Raw genomic sequence first — 19,127 nt, 5'->3', positions numbered from 1 at the left:
TCATTCTTGAGGGAGCTACTGCTGGAAGTGCTTTGAGAGCTCCAAAAAAGTCTTTGTTGTACTTTTATGCCTCCTGTTCTACTGTGGAGGAGGGAGCTGCATGGGCAGAGGAAAGATGTGACTGAGAGCTCATTATTTTACATCATTCTGAATTCTCAATTAAGAGAGGAGTTGAAGAATCGTTGAGGAAAATGCTGCACAAGGAGCATCCTCACCAACCCAGCTGCTGCAAACCAGGGGTGTGCCACCCACAGAGATCTCCCAGCCCGCCACAGACAGGCCCAGGTGAGAGGAGGAGGAGGAGAGAGGCTCCTGCAGGCAGTGCAGGCTCAGTGTGCTCATGCCACACAACCATAATCTGTCCCAGCAGTTGCTAAGATTGACGAATTTCAACACTCATAAAACACTTGGAAGCTGCACCAGGAGGTGAAGTGAGCTGGGTTCTCCTGATGTGTGGGGAGAGAACCCCACTGGGGCACTTTTGGTGGGGCAGGGCAGGAGATGCTTTTGTGACGCTGTCAGAGCTCACTGAGAGGACTGCAGCTGTGTGAGGATCAGACTTGCAGTCTCTGTGAAGTTAAAGAACAAGGCTGCAGTAAATCACAGGGTGGCCTGAGTGGCTCTGCCTTTAGCTGGCCACTGTGGTCCTGCAGTTTAAACAGGAAAAAAACACCTGAACTTTATATTTAAACCACCCTTTGAGGAAAACCAAATCCCACTTTTCAAGCAGTGGTAGTCAGGAGCAGCTCTGAGGCTTGGAGAATTTTCTAGCTACAATAATTTGGGATGTTCCTGCCATGGCACCTGGACAGGGCAGGGTGATGATTCCCAATGGGCTCAGGCTAAGGAGATGGGGCTGGACCACTGTATCCCAAATGGTTCTTGGACCTACAGATGTGCAAAAGCCTCTTGTGCTGCAGTGACAGCTCCAGGCACTCAGAAATACCAATATTCTGCCATGGTGGGTGCAGTGAGGTCTGTGTGACACACTTGGACCATTCATTCACTGTTCCTTCTGACCATCTAATTTTTCCCATGGTTGCCCTTCCCACACATGGAAGATCCTGATTTCCCTCCCCCAACCACACCCACTTTTTGGCTCTTCTTTCCTTCTTACTCTCAGTACCTAAACCACTCCATTACTCTCCCCAGGCCTGTGGATGATTCAGGGCAGCTCTGGGGGAGGAAGCAGGGGAATGTTTGTGTTGTGGGCACGTTGAGCAGGACCTTCAGAAGACAAATGTCAGCTTAGATACAAACAAGTGCAGAGGCTGAGGGAAGAGTTGTGTTTCAGGGAGCTTACAGGGGTGATTTGCTCAGCTGCCTCGTGCTGGAGTGACACACTGCAAAGATAGGAGGTGGAAAGAGCAATTCACTCCAGGAGAAATGAGATTTGGGCAGGGTGGGTGGCCTAATGGGAGCACAGCAAAGTGCTGCACACCTTGCTTTTTTCCTGCTCGTATTTAATTTCCAGAATGCACCTGCAGCTTGCTGAACTTTTTAAATCAGTGGATTTTTTTTCAGCTGACAGTTATGCCTTGATCTTAAGTTTGGAGTTTGCTGTTTCTACATGTTCTGTGAGTAATTTTTCAACCCTAATAAAATATTACAGCCTGCCCTGAGAGCTGTCACTGTCACTGAGAGGCAGCAGGAGTTTGACACAGGCAGGACGAGCTCCAGCAGGGCTGAGCTGCTGGGCTCTGTCACACAAACCTTGCTCAGGGTTTGAGCCACCCTCAGCCCTGTGGCTGTGTGGGAGGCTGGGGTGACACTCACTGATCCAGGTAAGGAGGAGGAGGTCACCAGCAAACAATGGAAATGTTCTTTGTTTTATCTTGCTAATGCCAGGGTGGGATGGGGCTGGATCTGCACCTGGCAGGGCTGTTGGTGCTGTTATGCCACATCCAAATTAAAGCAGAATAATGCAAATCTTTTGTTGTGCTGCTTCATGCACTTTTGGTTTGGTCTATTTTAGCTGTGCCTTGCCAAGTTCTCCGTGGGGAAACCCTCTGGTCCTTTTTGCTGTACATTTAATGAGCTGAAATGAGCTGCCTGTGCCACAAACCAACAAAAGCTGCATGCCCAGGATCATCTTTTCTCCCAGCTGGGCAGGGAGGGCACAATGCCTGTGCCCATCCAGGCTCCAGGGCAAGAGGTGTTTGCAGGTGGAAAATCCTGGTGATGTGGGGTGGCTGGCAGTGCAGAAACACTGATCATTGATAGCTGGCTGGAGATCCTGAGCCTTGCAGGACCAGAGCTGCATGGAGGTGTCAGCAATGGGAGAAATTAAGGAGCTTTGGAAAGCTGGAGATGAAGGAAATTTGTAAAAGACAATGTATTTTAAAGCATTTTCCTATATTTTTTACTACAAATGCCATTTGTGGAGTATATAACATTAATGAAAATGTTTTATTATAAATACTATGTGAGAAACATATGTAAGTTTTTTAGTTTGTGTAAGGTTAAGAGGGATGCCAAAATTGTGATGTTGTGGGGTATTTTTTAGTGGCTCATAGAAACAACAACAAGTGACCACACTGTAGGGATATTTTTTCCTGAACTTTAGATGTTGAGCTATGAGAATGTGGAGATCTCATTGCACTTTTATGAGGGAACTGAAGCATGAATTTAATGAGGAGTGTTATGCTCCAATGAAAAGTCCTCTTCATTACCTAATTTCTATTAAGCTATGTCATTATAAATATGCTAAGCTTAAATAAATATAGTTTTCTTCTTTCCTCTAATATCCCATGCAATTGAAAATAACAACTAGCAGTGTACTGGGGTCTGGGGTTTTATCCTTGCTTCAATTCCTCTATCATTTTTCCCTGTAAAATTTTGAAGTTTATATTTGGACTATCTTGGCAATGTACTTAGAAAGAGGGAAGGCCAAAATAAAAATAGAAAGTTGTGTAGGAAAGAAAACATCATTCCTACAAAACTTTAAAACTGCAGTTAATGGTGAAGGGAGAGAGGAACAGCATGGAAGTAATTGATTGAATGCTGAAGAAATCCACACAGTTTGATTTTGAAAATGGAACTGATTTTTTTTTTTTTAAGTTCCAAATTATATCCAAAGCTGAAAAATATGCTTTGGCAGGTCTTATCAGGTGTTTTTGTCACTCAGCTCTACTTCTGACCTTTCCTTTTTGTTATTATTTCACCATTTGCAGCTATCCCTGAAGATACAGAATCCTTCCCAGAATGTACGCTGCCTGTTGTAATGTCTTCCAGCCTGAAATGCAGCAGGATATAATGCACTTGTATTGCAGGAATTCTTTCTGCCAGAGGGGTCCATGCAGGAGTGCTCACATGGGTACCCTTGCTGTTTGTATAAATCCTGGAAAGTGGGGGTTTAGCCAGAAAAACCTTCACAGAAGTCAAGGGGCACTTAACCACATGGTCGGAGTTATTTTAGAGAAGTGAATTCCTCAAGCTGATATGGTGAGGGGCCCCAAGTACAGACTGAGCACAAACCAGCCCAGAAGAGCTGTTCTGAGAGATGTCCATGTCCCAGCCCATTCTTGGGGCTGCCCCTCACTGCCAGCATTAGAACCCTTTTCACTCTCAATTGTGTTAATTAACAAGATGAGCTCCTTCCTTTGGTTTTCCAGCCTTCACCTACTTTCAGGATTAACAGAGAAAAAAGTCTTTTCAGCTTTACATGTTTTTAATTTTCCTCTGGAAAATGAGTGTGATGATGCTGCAAATGGAGCTGAGGCTGGAGCTGTGGTAATGGCTGTGCAGGCTGGGGAAGGATAATTACTGCATTGCTGCTGTGAAATCAGGAATGAGGATATTCACTTCTCCCTGGCAAGAGGAGAATTTATCATGCAGTCTTTGTGCCAAAGGAACAAAAAATTACAGTGAAAAATTGCGATAGCTAAACAGGAATAAGAGTCGTGGAGCCTCCGGGTTTTTATCCTCTCAAAGTTGTGAAATTTTGCTTTGTGCTGGTAAAAGGGGAAAGGGGAGGTTCATACCTGAAAGCACAGTGAAGACAGCAGCAAAGGCATTTAACTTGAGCCCATCTATGACACTGCTTGAATGAAAGAGCTCGAGGCACATGAGGCTGAACCCGACGACCAACAGCATGATGTACAACACCTCGGACACCACTGAGAGCCACAGCACACCTGGGGGCAAAGAGCAGCAACCTGTCAGCACTTGGGCAACACTTGCAAGAGGTTAAAGTTGGCAGAAATTAATTAGGAAGTCAGGAATGTCTAGGAGTAACTGGGTGTTAGAATTTTTTTTTAAAAGGTTGGTTTTTGAGGTTGCCAATTGTAATTTTTTTTTTTTTTAATGTTTATCACATCCACTATATATTGGGAAAAAAATTATTCACTGAAAAAGTCATTAAACACAGTCTGCCCAGGGGAGTGGCAGAGTCACCATCCCTGGAAGTGTTCAGAAAACAAGTAAAAGTGGCATTTCCCAATGTGGTTTGGAGGCATGGGGGCATTTGATAAAAGGTTGACCTTGGTGATCTTGATGGTTTTTCCCAGCCTTAATGATTCTGTGATTCACAGAGTTTAAACTCAGCAAACCACGGCCCAAACTGAGAAAACCAGAAAAAGCAGCGAATGAAGATGTGAAGAGTGGCAGGGTGGTAAAGACACTGCAGAAAGAACAAGCTGTTGCTTGCTCTTTCTCAGCTTGGCTACAGAACCTCTGTGGGGACGTGTGAGAACCTCTCAGCTCCTCTGAGCCCAGGCACAGCTCACAGAATTAATTTCCCCACCTGTTCCACGGTTTAGATGAGCACAATCCACCAGGCAGGGAGGTGATGGCACAGGGTACCTGCCTGCCTGTGTGCTGCTGGGAGCTGGACAGCCTTGGATGCCTCTTTTCCACAAAGAAAATAAATTCAGTCCATGTTTTAAAATTTTCAGTCCAAGTTTTAAAATTCTTGCCACAGCCTAGTGCTGGGGGCTGTTGGCTGGGCTCACATGGGGTGTTCTCACAGGGTTTGTGCCACAGGACTGGCCCAGAAACAGCCACAATTGCAGCAGGGTGGGCACAGATGTTGATAACATGCTCAGCTGAGGAGCTGCAGATGCAAAAATGCCTGGCTGGAGTTTCCTGAGCCCCTGGGTGCAGTCCTGAGGGTCAGGGCCCTGCTGGAGCTCTGCAGGACTCGGGCCAGAGCTCAGGGCAGAGCCCAGCAGGGACTGCTGCACCACCAGGAGATGTCACCTTTGGGAATTCCAGCAGCACAAAACCTCCAGCAGGATCTGCTGAGTCTTTAAAAGTCACCAAGCCATGGGGTAAATTGGAGAGGATGGGAACAGATGATAAGATTGAGTCCCTGCCCAATTTCCAATTGCTGTTTCAGCATGAGAATCTGCTTGAATTCTCCAGTACATTTGCTAACCTGATTGCTAGAGAATTCACCTGGAAACAATGAGCAGTGAAAGAAAATTTCAGCCTAAGCAGTAGAAACATGGAAAGTTAAGCATCTGTAGACAATGGCTTATATTAGAAAATGTTAGCTGTAACCATAGAGACTGCTACAGGCTTCACTTATATTAATACCTTCTCTCCTCACTGCCAGAGCACATGTGTGATAAAGCCCACAGTCCAGCTTATCAAACCAGATATGCAGTCTCACTTTTATCAAATATTTGAGTGGCCTCTTGGTGACCAGGCTGATCCCAGCTCATATTTTGTCTGGGAATTCATCTTTATAATTACATCTAATTAATATGTGCTATTCGTTGTTGCCACTGTAGCTGACCTTCTGAGTTCTTAAACCACACTACAGAGATAGCAATAAATAAAGCTTTTAATTGCTCACAGTGGCTGTGTGTGCAATATTGCATCTATCAACAGCAAACAGCTGCTTATCTCACTCCTCTTAGTCAATTTGGTATCAGGCAACTCTTCCAAAAAGGAATGCAAGTGAGAGAGAGCAGATACAGCAGGGTTTAGGAGGGATTTTGCCTCATTTTCTCAAACCAGCAATGTCCATGATGAGAGAATGATGGAATGATTTGAGTTTGGAAGAATCAGCTGATGCAAACCTGACCCACAGACTGAAGCAGCAGAGAGCCCTAACTAATGAGCTGTAATTCATTCAGCCCACACTTGAAACATTAATGTACAACACACCTGCCCAGGTGATTACTGCCCTGAATCAAGCCTTGAGAACCCCCTGGTGCTCTGTGCACACCAGGGCAGTGCTGAAACACCGTCTGCAGCTCACCACTGAGATGTGGCTCCAGCTCTGCTTCCCTGGGGGCACATCTGGGCTCAAGGATCTGCAGTCCATGGGTGACATCAGGCTGGTGTGCTCAGGGTAGGGCCAGTTTTCGTGGATGTTTTTGTCAATGATCTGGGCACTCTTAAGGAATTTTGCTTCTGGTGATCCTAAATCAGGAGTAGACCCTGAGTCCCTTGAGAATGGAGGGTCCTTAGAGAGAGATCTTGGTAGATTTGAATGTGTCACCAACCAGATGACATCTAACAAGGACAAATACTGAGCTGAGCATTTAGGTTCTGCTGGGTTCTGCTCCTGGGCCAGGGTCATCCTGGAGGTACCTACAGAGAGGGGAACAAGGAGCTTGAGTGCAGCCCTGCAGGACGAGTCTGGGGGTTTGGCTGATGTTCTGGGGGTTTTGTTGGTGGTCCTGAAGGTTTGGTTGATGGCTCTGGTCATTCAGGTGATGTACTCAGCTCTATATATGCACACCCTACCTGCTGCCCACCTCTGGCTCAGTGCCTGAAGCTGATGCTGCAGGCACCAGTGCAGTAATTTTGGAAGGAGCAGAGGGTGCACATGTCCCTGTGGGAACACCTAGGTTTGTGTGTCCATTGCAAGGGGACACTCTCAGAGGGACAGGAGGGCTCTGGGAGCTGAGCCTGGAGGGCCTGGGGCGAGCTGGTGTCCTTTATTCTGCTAAGGAAGGAGAAAGGAGCAGCAGGGAGGAACACCTGACTGTGTGGCTGGTGTCTCAGGGAGTGCTTTGCCTTCTCTTCCAAAGGGCTGGGATAAGAGTGGCTTTGCCAGCAGAGTAACCTTTCAAGGAAATGATGAAAAGCTCAATGAGACGTGAGTTTTGCTCTCCTGTAAATCCTTTTTCTGATGAGACACAAAGGCTGGGTGAGTTTGCTGTGGGAGGCATAGTCAATTACTGCTTTTTTGGGGCCCTGTTCATATCTACCAAGGAACTCTCTTGTCTTATTCCACGGTGTTACTGAATACCTGCTCTGAGCCTTTTGTTTAGTGTATCTAATGTGGGGAAAGGCAAGTCCCACATGCAGTGTTTGCATAGTTCTATGTCCTGCCCTGCTCCTCTGATTTTGAATTTCATCTAAATAATAACACCCAGAAAATGCATCCTGTGCATGAATTTTGGATTTTCCTGTGGCTGCCTGAAGCAGAACAGTTGCTCCAGGTTATTAATTCAGGAGACAGAGTCTTTCTGTTCTGTGCTGATGGTGAAGTGATCTCCCACTGCTCCTCTCTCAACATGAGATTCATGAGGCAGTCACTTGGCATCACTTCCACTCACAACTTCTTATAGCCTCCTTCCTGCAAAGCAGAGAGCTCCTTCTCTTGAGGGGACCTCAGTCATTCCAGGTGACAGGGAAGAAGATCTCCAGGGTATTTTTCTCTTTTCCAATCTTCCCTGCTGTCATCTTTTCTGTCTGCTTACTCCCCTCCAGCCTGTGTCCTCTGCCCCAGGGATCTGTCTGGCCTAACTCTGCTTCTATGAAAAATCTCTCCTTCAGAAGAGTCAGGACTTGGTTCACTTAGACAGTTCCACCTGGATGGCCTGTACCTGAGGCTCTGCACTCTCATCAATCAGCAGACTCCTCTCATCTTTTGGTCTCCATCGTGTTTATTCATGTTTGTTTGTCCAGCAAACTCACTCTGTGCAGAGAGGGGGCTGGGGAGGAGCTCAGCTGGGCTGTGCCTCTGTACCAAGGACATTCCAATGTGGGAAAGGAGAGCCTTGGACTGCAAAGCAAAAGCAAACCCAGAGAGGTTTCAGTGGCACTCCCACACACACGAGGGTGGGGATGTGTGAGCAGCCCACCCAGCACGCCAGCACCAGGACACCATGTGTTCAGCCCATCTTTCCAGGATTCCCTGGAATAATGCAGAGGATGACAGCTGTCAAGTCCTCCTCATGCCTGCTGGGCTTTTTTTAGGTGAGAAAATCGTGCTGGGTTTGCATGTTCCCTTCTGTGCTGCCCAGGAGCTGGCAGGGCCCTGTCTCGCTGGCCTGTCACTCTCTGGGGAACATCAACTTGTTGTCCTGTGTCTGTGCCTGTCCTGGTGTCCTGTGTCTGGGCCCACCCTGGTGTCCTGTGTCTGGGCCTGTCCTGGGTCTGGGCCCATCCTGGTGTCCTGTGTCCTGTGTCCTGTGTCTGGGCCCATCCTGGTGTCCTGTGTCTGGGCCTGTCCTGTGTCCTGTGTCTGGGCCCATCCTGGTGTCCTGTGTCCTGTGTCTGGGCCCACCCTGGTGTCCTGTGTCCTGTGTCTGGGCCCATCCTGGCTGTGTCTGGGCCCACCCTGGTGTCCTGTCCTGTGTCTGGGCCCTTCCTGGTGTTCTGTGTCTGGGCCCATCCTGGTGTCCTGTGTCCTGTGTCTGGGCCTGTCCTGTGTCCTGTGTCTGGGCCCATCCTGGTCTCTGGGAATCTGCAGGAGGGTGGGCACTGTGATCTGGATGACCACTGACATCAGTACCATCAACACCTGCTGCTCTAACACACCTTCTCCTGTAATTTTTGTCCCTGTCTGTCACCCCTCAGCAGTGTTGCTGACAATGACAGAGCCACTTTTGGGCACTGTGGGACACTTTGGATCTTCGCTCCCACCCACAGATAGGCTGTATGTCCCAGGTGGGATTGCTCTGATTGCTCACACACTGTGAGGCTTTTCCTGGAGGAAAGTGGGGTCACCAGCTTCAGGACAACATCCCTGTGAAGCAAAATCCCTGAAAGTGCAGGACCTGGGCTCAGCTTCTCACCCAGAATTTGAGGTTGAAAATCTGGGACTCACCAAAAGATTTCACATAAATCAACCTATATCATAGGGCTCCTGCATCAGAGGGAATCATATCACATTCATATCATCTGATCTCATGGCAGGAAGAAGATCGGTGCAGTAGCTGGGACATGAAAAGGACTTTGTGTCTCTGAGCTTTGTTATTTCCTAACCAGTGTGTGAGACTTGTCCATGGAGCTCATGGTGGGACCCCCAGTGTCAGCTCCTCAAGGGCTCAGGCCCTGCAGCAGCATTGTTACAAGGAAATTCATTTCCCAGCACTATCTATTAAAGTGAACTTATTCTTCATTATGGCTGGGAGGAGAACTGTTACCCACAATATCTCTGGGGTTTTAGGCACTCAAACACTCCATGAGCCATCTGGCAGGATCAGTCCCTTGCCCTTCTGTCTGACAGCACAGAGCAGCAGCATTTTGAAAGAAGACGCCCTGGGTGCATCTCTGCAAGGTGGTGATCAACTTCAGTGCACCTGCCTGAACTGAGATGTTAGAAAAGGGATATTGCAAACAGTCCTGAAGGGATGAAACAAATGGAACATTTCTTCTGATAGTGAGAGAATCTTTCCCTCAGCCTGCAATGAGTCTCACAAAGCTCTTCCCAGAACCTGAAACCATTTCAGGTCAGCCCCGGCCACTGAGGAAGGAGTGGACACCTCTCACCATGGAGTCAGGGAGCTCCAGTGCTGAGCTTCCAGTGGAACAGGGATTCTGATAAAAGCCATGGGAATTCTGCTCAGATCTTGAAGCATTCAGTGAGTTCCTGATGAAGGAACCCAAAGAACAGCATTGTTAATGACTTCCAGGAGGTTTGAGCTGAGTCTGACTGCTTGGTACCCAAAGTTCATTCCTTGCTCAAATCCACTGCCATTTCCTGACACAAAACAAGAACAGTCACTCCATCTTCTCCATGAGAGCTCTGGTTAAACGGAGCCATGTCAAGCCTGTCATGTTCTGTGCTCCTTCCCCACAAAATCCCAAGATGATTCTTGTGTTGCATTATTAAACCATGCCCAGGCTTATTAGCAGTTTGGATTGAAGCACCAAGAACTTGGATGACATCTCAGTGGGATTATGTGCAGGATGATAAAGAAACATTTCCTGCTGTTTCTGGAATGCCAGAGTTCCATAATTTCAATTCCTGTTGAGTTTTTGAGATTGATAAGGCCAGCAAACCAGTTCTGGATAGTTTAAATCACATCTATACCTCCTACCACCTACAGTCACATGCAGCCATGGAGTTTGATGCATACTTGTCAAATCAGAAGAGTTGGGTTTTGGTGTCAGCTCACTATGCCAACGGGATCTGATGGCAGATTTTGAGGTCCTGTCTCCAGATGAAATAATGAAATCCTCTTCTGGATGCTCCTTCAAGCTGGCCAGGCCATGGAAATTACTGTCAAAGATCCAGTGTTGGTGCATGTTCTCAAGGAAACACTGAGGAGGTGGCCAACACAGGAATTGCTGGGAGAGTTCAAAGCATTTTGAATCCATAAACATGAGCTGTTTACTCTTAAAGGATTTCTTTGGGGAAAGTCATATTGCTATTCCTGAAGGATGTTGCTGAGTCATGTTAACCATGTTATACCCAGCAAAGGCAGGGATTGTGTGCCTGGAAATGTCTGTCATGCATTTTGGAGAGTGGCTTGGAAATTATCCAGCATAAAGAAGCCCATAAATGAATGTATTGCCTGCCATGCTGTGTGACACTGCCAGCCTTCCTGAGCAGTGCCCGAGAAGAAATGGTCTGGAATCTGCATTGATTTCTGAGGGCCCTTTCAGACAGAAAATTAGCTTCCTAATTGGGGCAGGCTCACATTCAGAATGCCTTAGTGGCAATTCATCCTCTTTAGGAGCACCCACTGCCTCAGCCTGTGCTCCCTGGGGATCTGTGGCTGCTGCATCCCTGCCCTTCCCAGAGCCCTCCTGGGGTCAGGGACTGCCCAAAGCAGCCTCAGCTGAGCTGTCACACTTTGCCATGCTGTCCCTGAGCAGTGACCAGGCTGGACAATGCTGCAGGCAGCCTGAGAGCTCTGGGAGAGCTTTGGAGCTCCTCAAATCTCAGTCTCACACATCTGCCCTGAGAGCCAGGCTCTGTCTGAGCTGTGGTGACACCACACCAGCTCCAGCCACTCCTCTGCCAGTTCAGCCCTGAGCTGTCTGACAGACTCTGATGGGCAAGTAGGAGCTTTGGGGGGTTTTCTGCATCACAGTTCATCATATGACAAAAACCCTTCTGTCTGCTCAAGGCAGTGGAGCTGAGCAATGTATGCTCCTAAATAACCACTCAGATCCTCGTGCCTGACTGAGGAGAAACCAGGAATGTGGCACTTGAAGGACAAGCCAGGGCTCCATTGTGGAGCAGCTGAGGAGACACCAGAGTCCAAGCAATGCTGCCTTGGAGAGTGTGGAACCTTCTCACCTCCCCACTGGCAGCTGCCAACCCAGACACTGCTGCTGCCTGGGGGAGAACGTGCTGCTCTCACCCTGTGCCTCACAGCCATTGTCCCCAACATCCCTGAACTGCCACAAAACACTGGGAAACCACAGGAGGCTGGGAGAAGTCACCTAGAGAGATGTCACCCCCTGTGGGAGGAGAAGAGCCATGTCTGAGGGCCAGCCCTGGTTCTGGGGGTGTGAACTTGCACCCTGCAGGTGTCATCTCTTCTTTGTGCAAAAGAAGATTAATTCTCCTGTGATTTCCTGAGAATGTGATTTCATTCTCCTCCTTGGTCAGCCAGGGACATGGGGAGCTGTTACCCTTGCTCATGTTAGCAGCAACAAAAAGTTCCGCTCCTGTGGTCTCCTAGGCTGTCTTTGCTGTCCTTGTGTTTTTTCTTGACTAATTGCTCTGCTTTTTCAAACTTATTGAATTTGTTGGAACTGACACCTGGCTCTCACTTAAATCTCTCTTCTTCAAGAGGGAAGAGAGGAAACAATAAGGCAAATGGGCACCCACTGAGAAATACTGTGCACATTGTTTGGAAGAGAAGTAAGGCCAGCTCCATGTAAGTCTCACTCACTCTTCCAGTGCCATTCGGGTGGGTTTAGTCATCTGCTCTTCCCTGCTACTCCAATACTGGGAATTCCAAGCCAGAAATGCTGGAATGATCAATAGGAAATGGTGAGGAGAATGAACCCTGGGCATGTTGTTGTGGCTGGCAGTGGACTGAGCGCTGCTGGTTAATGCGTCATGGCAGAGCCGACCATCTGCCCGTCCTCTCGTGCTCAGAGAGGCATACACAGAGCCACCAGGGACACTGCCAGCCTCCTGACCCCAAATGCCACCTGAGCTACCTAAAACTACCTGCTCCAGTCATCTGAATGGGGCAGCAAGGGTAAATAAAGGGCTGGCACCCAGACAAGGGACTGCACCTTGCAGAACATGGGAAACCAGAGGAGGAATACCTGACACTGCTGAGGGGACAGAGGAAAAGCTGTGTTTTGGTTTTGTTTAGCTTTAGCCCTTGGTTAGTTTCTTTATTTTGGAAGGTGAGGTGGAGCAGTGACTCATAAAATGATTCTCTTCTATGTGATGATGGCTTTGGGTGGCTCTGGCATGGAGCAGATTGAATCTGTGTGTGATACTGAGCAGACTGTGGGATATCTTTGTAGCCATAATCTCTTTTTCCTGGTGTGGTAGTAATATAATGAGTAGAGCAAGAGAGTGGAAAAGATGATGAAAAATACTCAAGAGAATTATCCCATGTGCCTTACTAAATATATTTGGGCTCAGTGTTTCCCTTTGAAGAGCACCAGTGCAGAGCCTGTGATGTACTTCTACCCTCAGCACTGGGCTGAGAAATGAATGATGCTCAGACCAGTGTTCTCCACATCTTTCACATCCCCAATGTGAAAAACAAGACAGTTTCCTCCTTCAGTAATTAGGAATTTAGCTTGAATTCTGCTGGTAAGAATGGTTTCATCTTTGTATGTCTAATTGCCCTTTAAAACTAACTTCAGTGATTCATAACAGATGTGTAAAAAAACACAGATAAAATAAAAGTAACACATTTTTTCCCAAATATTTAATCATAGCTCTCCTGTTACAAGTGCACAGGTATTTGTGTGTGTGGGTAAGGATTTACCCTATTGCAGATATATGAACAATAATGCAATAGGAAGTATTCAAGAGGAATATAGAGCCTGTTTTCGAAAGTGTACAGTTCTTTTGGGAGACCCAGTTACATTTCTTTTTACTGATGCAGGTCTCTAAGTGCTCCTCTTAGAAAATTGATCCTCTTTTTTTCTTCTTAGGAACATCTACCCAGTACATAAAAAAGGAGGTTTGTTTTTTAACTTGACTGTTACAAGTCTCGTTTGTCTCTTTTCTAGCCTCAAACCTGCTCTGCATTGTCCTTCTCATCCAAACAAGTATTTCCCTATTTTTGACCATAAATGTCACTCTTCCCTCTGTGTCTTTAAATTTTATTGTCAGTGCTTTGAGCTGGGGCTGGCAGGGGAGGGATGAGAGGTGCTCACAGGGTGGGTGGGTACATCATGAGTACTTGTGGTGGCATGGTGACTTCTTGTTTTGTTCTTGGGTTCCTACGATGATCCTAATATTTCTTTTTCATCTTAATCTCTGCAGAGCAGTGAATTAATGTTTTCATAGAAGTGTCTGTCATCGCCCAAGAACTCTATCCTGAGGGGAAAAGCTAATTCAGAACCCATCACTATATATGTAAAGGTAGGATGACTCCTCATCTTCCCCACTTGGCATTTATCAACACTGATCATTATCTGCCATTTGCTCTCAGTCACTCACTTTGTGCATGCTTCAGAGGCCTGCAGTGTATCCAGCGGTTTTCAGGCTTTCAAGCTTCAGTTGTCTTTTTAGCTGAACATTTTAATCTATTTTAAGTAGCTCTTGCTTTTCTTGAGTTTCTTTCTTCACAAATTCTAAACCCACTTTTATTGCTTCTGAAGGATGCTGAATCTGCCATATAAGCCATACAAGGGATCTCTTACTAACATTTTGAATCAAGTGCAAGTCAAGAGTAACAAGCTTCCCACTAATTTCTACAGCTCAATCCAAATTTTGTGTCTACATCATGGATAACATTTCTTGGTCTGTGCATGGTGTTTTAGTCAGCTCTTGCTGTTTTGTTTTCTGTCCTTACACCTTCTCTGCTATCAGGTTTAACCCTGCTGTCTCTGAAGCTGTCCCAAGGGGAGATCACTAACATAATTCTGCATTTTTTTATCTGAACATGGAATCCATCCACAGAGATTGTGTTGCTCATTAATGACATTACCTTGTTATTCTGATTCAGCTTTAGTACATGACATCTGCTTTGTCTTTCAGTGTAATCAGCAACAAGACGTTATTGTCCCTCTAATTATCTTTCTCCCATCAAATTTCTGCTACACCTATTATGTCAGGATCCATTAAAATCAGGCATCTACTTTTTCTGTTCTCATTAATTGCTGCTGGAGTGCTGGTTTAGGAGCATGCACAGAACTGGCTTAGCTTTCTCTTTTTTCTATGCTGTGTTTAGGTGAGACTTGATTTGTTTACTTGCTGTTTGCCATGTGCTACCTCAGCTCTGCCAGCCACTTTTTAGGCAATGCAGAATTGTTATTGCTTCATCTCTCCAGGATGCACCACCACAGGCTGTGTAGAGGACGTGCAGGAGGCACCTCCTACCTCTGCCTGAGGACAGGCTCTCATTAAAAAGCCTCCCTGTAAGATTTTGGACTGTTCAATGTTCACTAGCCATGAGCATTTTCCTTCTGCAGGGTTTTGCCTTGCCTCAGCCTCTGTGGTCTCTGAAAAGCCTGGTTTATTTTGTGAGTTTATCAGCAGTGTAGTGCAGGCAGCTGCTGGCAGCCTGCTGCCTTGCCATTCCTTGTGGGAATTGTTCCACAAAATCAGGTACCACAGAGTCCTGGAGAAACCTGGCCAGGCTGCAGCACACCTGTGAGGAGCCTGCCCTGGGAATCCTGCCCTGTGTTTGTGCGGCCATCTCAAAGCTCTGAGCCAGCACTGACATTTCAGCCTGTTCCTGCAGCACTTCCCAACAGGGGAAGAGCCCCCCATCTCCAGCTCTGGGCACTCCAGGTGCTTGCAAAGTCCCAGCCTCCACCAGCACCATCCCAGGAACTGCTGGGGGCACCACATTCCCTGCAAAGCCCTGCTCTTCTCCAGCAAAATGCTTCCAGCACAAGGGCTGCTTCCAGCTGGTTTCTCCTGCCCAAGGAGCTGGGCTGGGCTCACCCTCTGGCAGTGATGCATGCAGAGGAGGATGCAGGAGCTGCAATCTCACACAGCAAGGGGAAGAAAGATAACACCTGTGGATGTGTCCACCTGTGGTGGTGTGGTCACTGAAAGTTTTTATCTGATCATTTATGGGACTTTTTGCTCTCCATTTTGATGTTGTGGTTCCCCTTCTTCACAACTTTTAAAACCACAGCTTTTAAAACCACTATTCCCGGAATTTTTGGTCTTGGTTTTTTCCTTTTGAATGTATCCTCTGTGGCCTCTTGGGATTCTTCTTGGGCACGGATTTGAGGCCATGGGAATGGGATGACAGAAGGTGCCATGGGAGGAGGAGGAGTGTGGTGAGGAGTGTGCCAGCCTCAGTGTCCTGGTGGGACACCACAACCCCTTGCCAAAAAAATCTCCCTTTTCTTCCCCAGGCAGCAAAATATTCAGCAGCAACAAAACTTTGATTAAGTTCTGTGGAGAATATCCCAGAAGGAACTGAGAACTGAAATATCAGGTCCAGCCTACTTTGACAGCTCCCTTCCAACTCCTTTTGGAAATATTTGCTGTCTTACTGCTCATGTCTGGAGTGAAAATTAGAGCACTTTGTGGGCCCCAACATCTGCTCAGTGAGAGCCCATTAAAAGCCTGGCCACTGTAACCAGCTATTGCTCTATCATTTTTATCAATAGCAAATGTAAACTCTCAAAGGAAAATGTGTTTTTTTTTTCCCAGTTAATATCTACCATCATGAAGCTGATTTTGCTAAGCAGCTTTGGCACTAAGAACCAGCAACAGCTAATAAATTCAATGTTAGGCTTATGAGGTTCTGACAGATTGCTGGCAGCTGCCTTAAATGCAGGAAAAAGCTCTCCTAGTGTGGGTTGGAAATGCTTATTTATACCATACTGTGGGTCTGTTTGCCCCAAATTTTGCTGCCTCCTTTTAGTAGATGTCATTGGTGAGATATATGACAAGGGTACAATAACTGATCAGAGATGCATTTCCCAGCAACACTGGAGATCAGCACTAATGCATAAAGACAGGAAGCTCAGCCATAAAATATGAGATTTTTACTGGAAGAATTTTCATTTATGAATGCAAGGTTTGTGGTGAGGATGTGACTAGACCTCATCATGGATGGTTTTATTTACTGTGAGTTTTTATGGTAGTTCTTTTTCCTATATCAGAGGGTGTTAAATAATCTGCAGGAGTTTAACACCACCTTGCTGTTAACTGGTGGTGGACCCAAGCAAAGATGGGCTGTGCAACTGCACTGTGTTCTTAGCATATCTTAAAAGTTGTGTCTTAAAAGTGAAGGATGATGTGCATGGGCTTCAGGAGCCTCTGTTTAGCTTAGAAGTTGGTCAGACAGGGATCCTCTTTGGGCCAGGGAAAACCAACTAAAAGGAAAACTTTGGGAAACCTGAGTGCTCAGCTGCAGTAATGGAGAGACATTGCAGAGACATTTCAGATAAACAAAATTGCAGAGACATTTCAGATAAACAACCACATTTTGGTGGTAATGATGCTAAGGATATGTACAGAAAGTGAATAAGTTGCAGTCTCATTGTGAAGCTAAGTTTAGTCCCAAATTTCCCAGTTACATGATTGCCTGTGAAAACCACAATGTTTGAACTGAACTCAAATTTGCTTTTCACTGTATTTCATCCTTTCTCATTGAGTTGGACTGGCTGGAACTGAGTAGTTGATGAGCCTCTGCCCATTAAAGTCAATGCTGAGTGAGGGGATGAAGAAATTAAAGGAATGGGAATTTCCTTCTAACTGGAAAAGAGCAGATTAAATCAAGACATTAAAGAATTGTTCAGTGAAAGTAAATCAGGCATCAATTTTCTCTTCACATGTGGTGAAAGTAGCTCTGGAGAATACAAGACTAATGGTGAAAATTCCAGATTAACCATGCTGCAGTGTCCAGCTTGATGTACAGTTGTGGAATTTATCCTGGTTTTGTTTATTAGTCTGATGGTCAGCACTTTCCATCTCTGACAAAGCATTCCCCTCTCTTTTTGTCAATATGCCTTTCAACTCCATGGAAAGTCTTCTGAAATAGATAGAATTTTCTTCATAACACTACACAGAAAGAGCCTTCCTTCCTCAAAAAAAGAAAAACAGAATCATCTAGAAATATGCACTGACATCATGCAACAACTCTAAAATTCTCCTGGAAAAAAAAATGCTGACAGCATTTCACACAACCAAAAGAAATCCTGAAAGTAAAGCACTAAATGCTGTTTTGGAAAGTGTGTGGGTGATGCCACCAAGCATTCTGCAAGTTCCAGAGAAAGGGGATAAAGCAGGAACCCACCCCAGTGCCTTTAGAGCAGCCACCTTGTGCCAGCTCTGCTCTGTCTGCTGGAGGGGCTCGCTGTGCCCACAGCCCTGGCAGGGCAAGGCAGGGACATTCCCTTGTCCAGATGAGATTCCCTTGCCCAGCTGAGGTTCCCTTGCCCAGCTGAGGTTCCCTTGCCCAGCTGCCCTTCCAGCTCCTCTCCCAGCCCTGTCCATTCCAGCTCCTCTCCTGTGCCTCTCCTTCAGCACCAGTCCCACTCCCATCCTTGGACAGAAGTTTCCAGAACTTTGAGATCCTCACTGCTGTTTTGGGAGCACTAAAAAGCACAAAGTAACCCAGTGTATTACAGCAAAGTGCAGCTTTCAGCTCTGTGGCTCTGCCCTGCTCCTGATGATGCCTTAGAGTTTTGGCTTTTGTATTTTTCATATATTTGTAATCCTGCAGTTTTTAGTGTATAACTCTGAACTCCACACACACTGTGAGCTGCTGCTGTCCCATTTTGGGCAGACACAACAATTCCTCTCCAGGCCTGGGAGTCAAGGACACCTCACTGCCTCAGGCCTGAGATGGAAACAAAAGGGAGCTGGGGGGGAGCAAACCTGGGGTAAATGACTTCATTACCTGAAGCTGTAATTGGAAGATTAACTCCCAATGTGAAAATGGACCAAACTTATAAAAATGTGAAAATCTGTGACCCTTTACTCATTTTGGATGCAGCCCCTGGGGATCTTCATCTGCCCTAAATGTACCTGAAGGCCCTTCAATAAATAGAACTGCTTTTTATTCCCTTAATTCTGTCTGGTCTCTGATTTTAGATAGCCCAAAAGGCATCACTGAGTCCTTTTGTCATGTTTTCTATCACAGAGTTTGTTTTCTGATGGCTGCTGAGCATTGAGCTGCTGGTTTTGTAAGAGCCTTTGTGCCCCAAGGTCCCATTTGTGTGTGTGAGATTTAACTGGGAGCCCATTAGCGACACTAATCCCAGGCTTGTTCTTCTCTTATGTGCATAATTTATTTGGGTTTGCTTACAATGAATTTCACAGAGGCTCTGTGGCTGTTTCTCTCCCTGCAATATCCCCCTGCTTTATTAGCAGTAATTGCCTTTCTTCCCATTTTCCAGTGGATCAGCAATTCAGGCAAATTAAGGGAAATTGTTCCTTACACCACTTACTGCTGCTCCACCAAGCCTGAGGAAGGCACCCTGTGTCCAGAAGGTTTTGGGATTGTCTCAAGTGACCTGACAAAATATATGGGGCATCTCATCAGCTGGGACCAGGATGGGCTCAGTTCACTTTAATTGAGCTCTATTGAGCATTTTTTTCCCCTTATAGATTTTCAAAATGAAAGAAATCTCAATGATCAATTGAGCTTCAATGCCAGGGTGAGGAAAATGGTTGCAACCTGCTTCTATGCACTTGAATATATAACTTTTCACAAGGGTAAACCAACCAAAGAAGTATCTGGATGATTCCTTCTCACAAAGAGATAACTTTGGTACTGTGGCTGTATTTTTCTGACCATTAATATCTTCATGGCTTGAGGAGACCACATAGCATTTCCTTCCTCACTAGAGGAAGAAGGGAAATGTCTGTG

General features: G+C 46.3%; 1 protein-coding gene across 1 annotated transcript in view; it reads right to left on the bottom strand.

The window, feature by feature from the left end:
* The window catches only part of GSG1L (GSG1 like), a 47,591-nt gene that overhangs the window by 11,652 nt on the left and 16,812 nt on the right, over window positions 1-19,127 (bottom strand). The window contains exon 3 of the mRNA XM_059484676.1: window positions 3,984-4,136. Coding sequence (XP_059340659.1) covers window positions 3,984-4,136 — 153 coding nt within the window. The remainder of the gene's footprint in view (window positions 1-3,983; window positions 4,137-19,127) is intronic.

This window comes from Ammospiza nelsoni, chromosome 17 (genome assembly GCF_027579445.1).
Source record: "Ammospiza nelsoni isolate bAmmNel1 chromosome 17, bAmmNel1.pri, whole genome shotgun sequence".
NCBI lineage: Eukaryota > Metazoa > Chordata > Aves > Passeriformes > Passerellidae > Ammospiza > Ammospiza nelsoni.
Note: the sequence above shows the minus strand (reverse complement) of the source record. Positions and strands in the feature narration are given on the sequence as shown.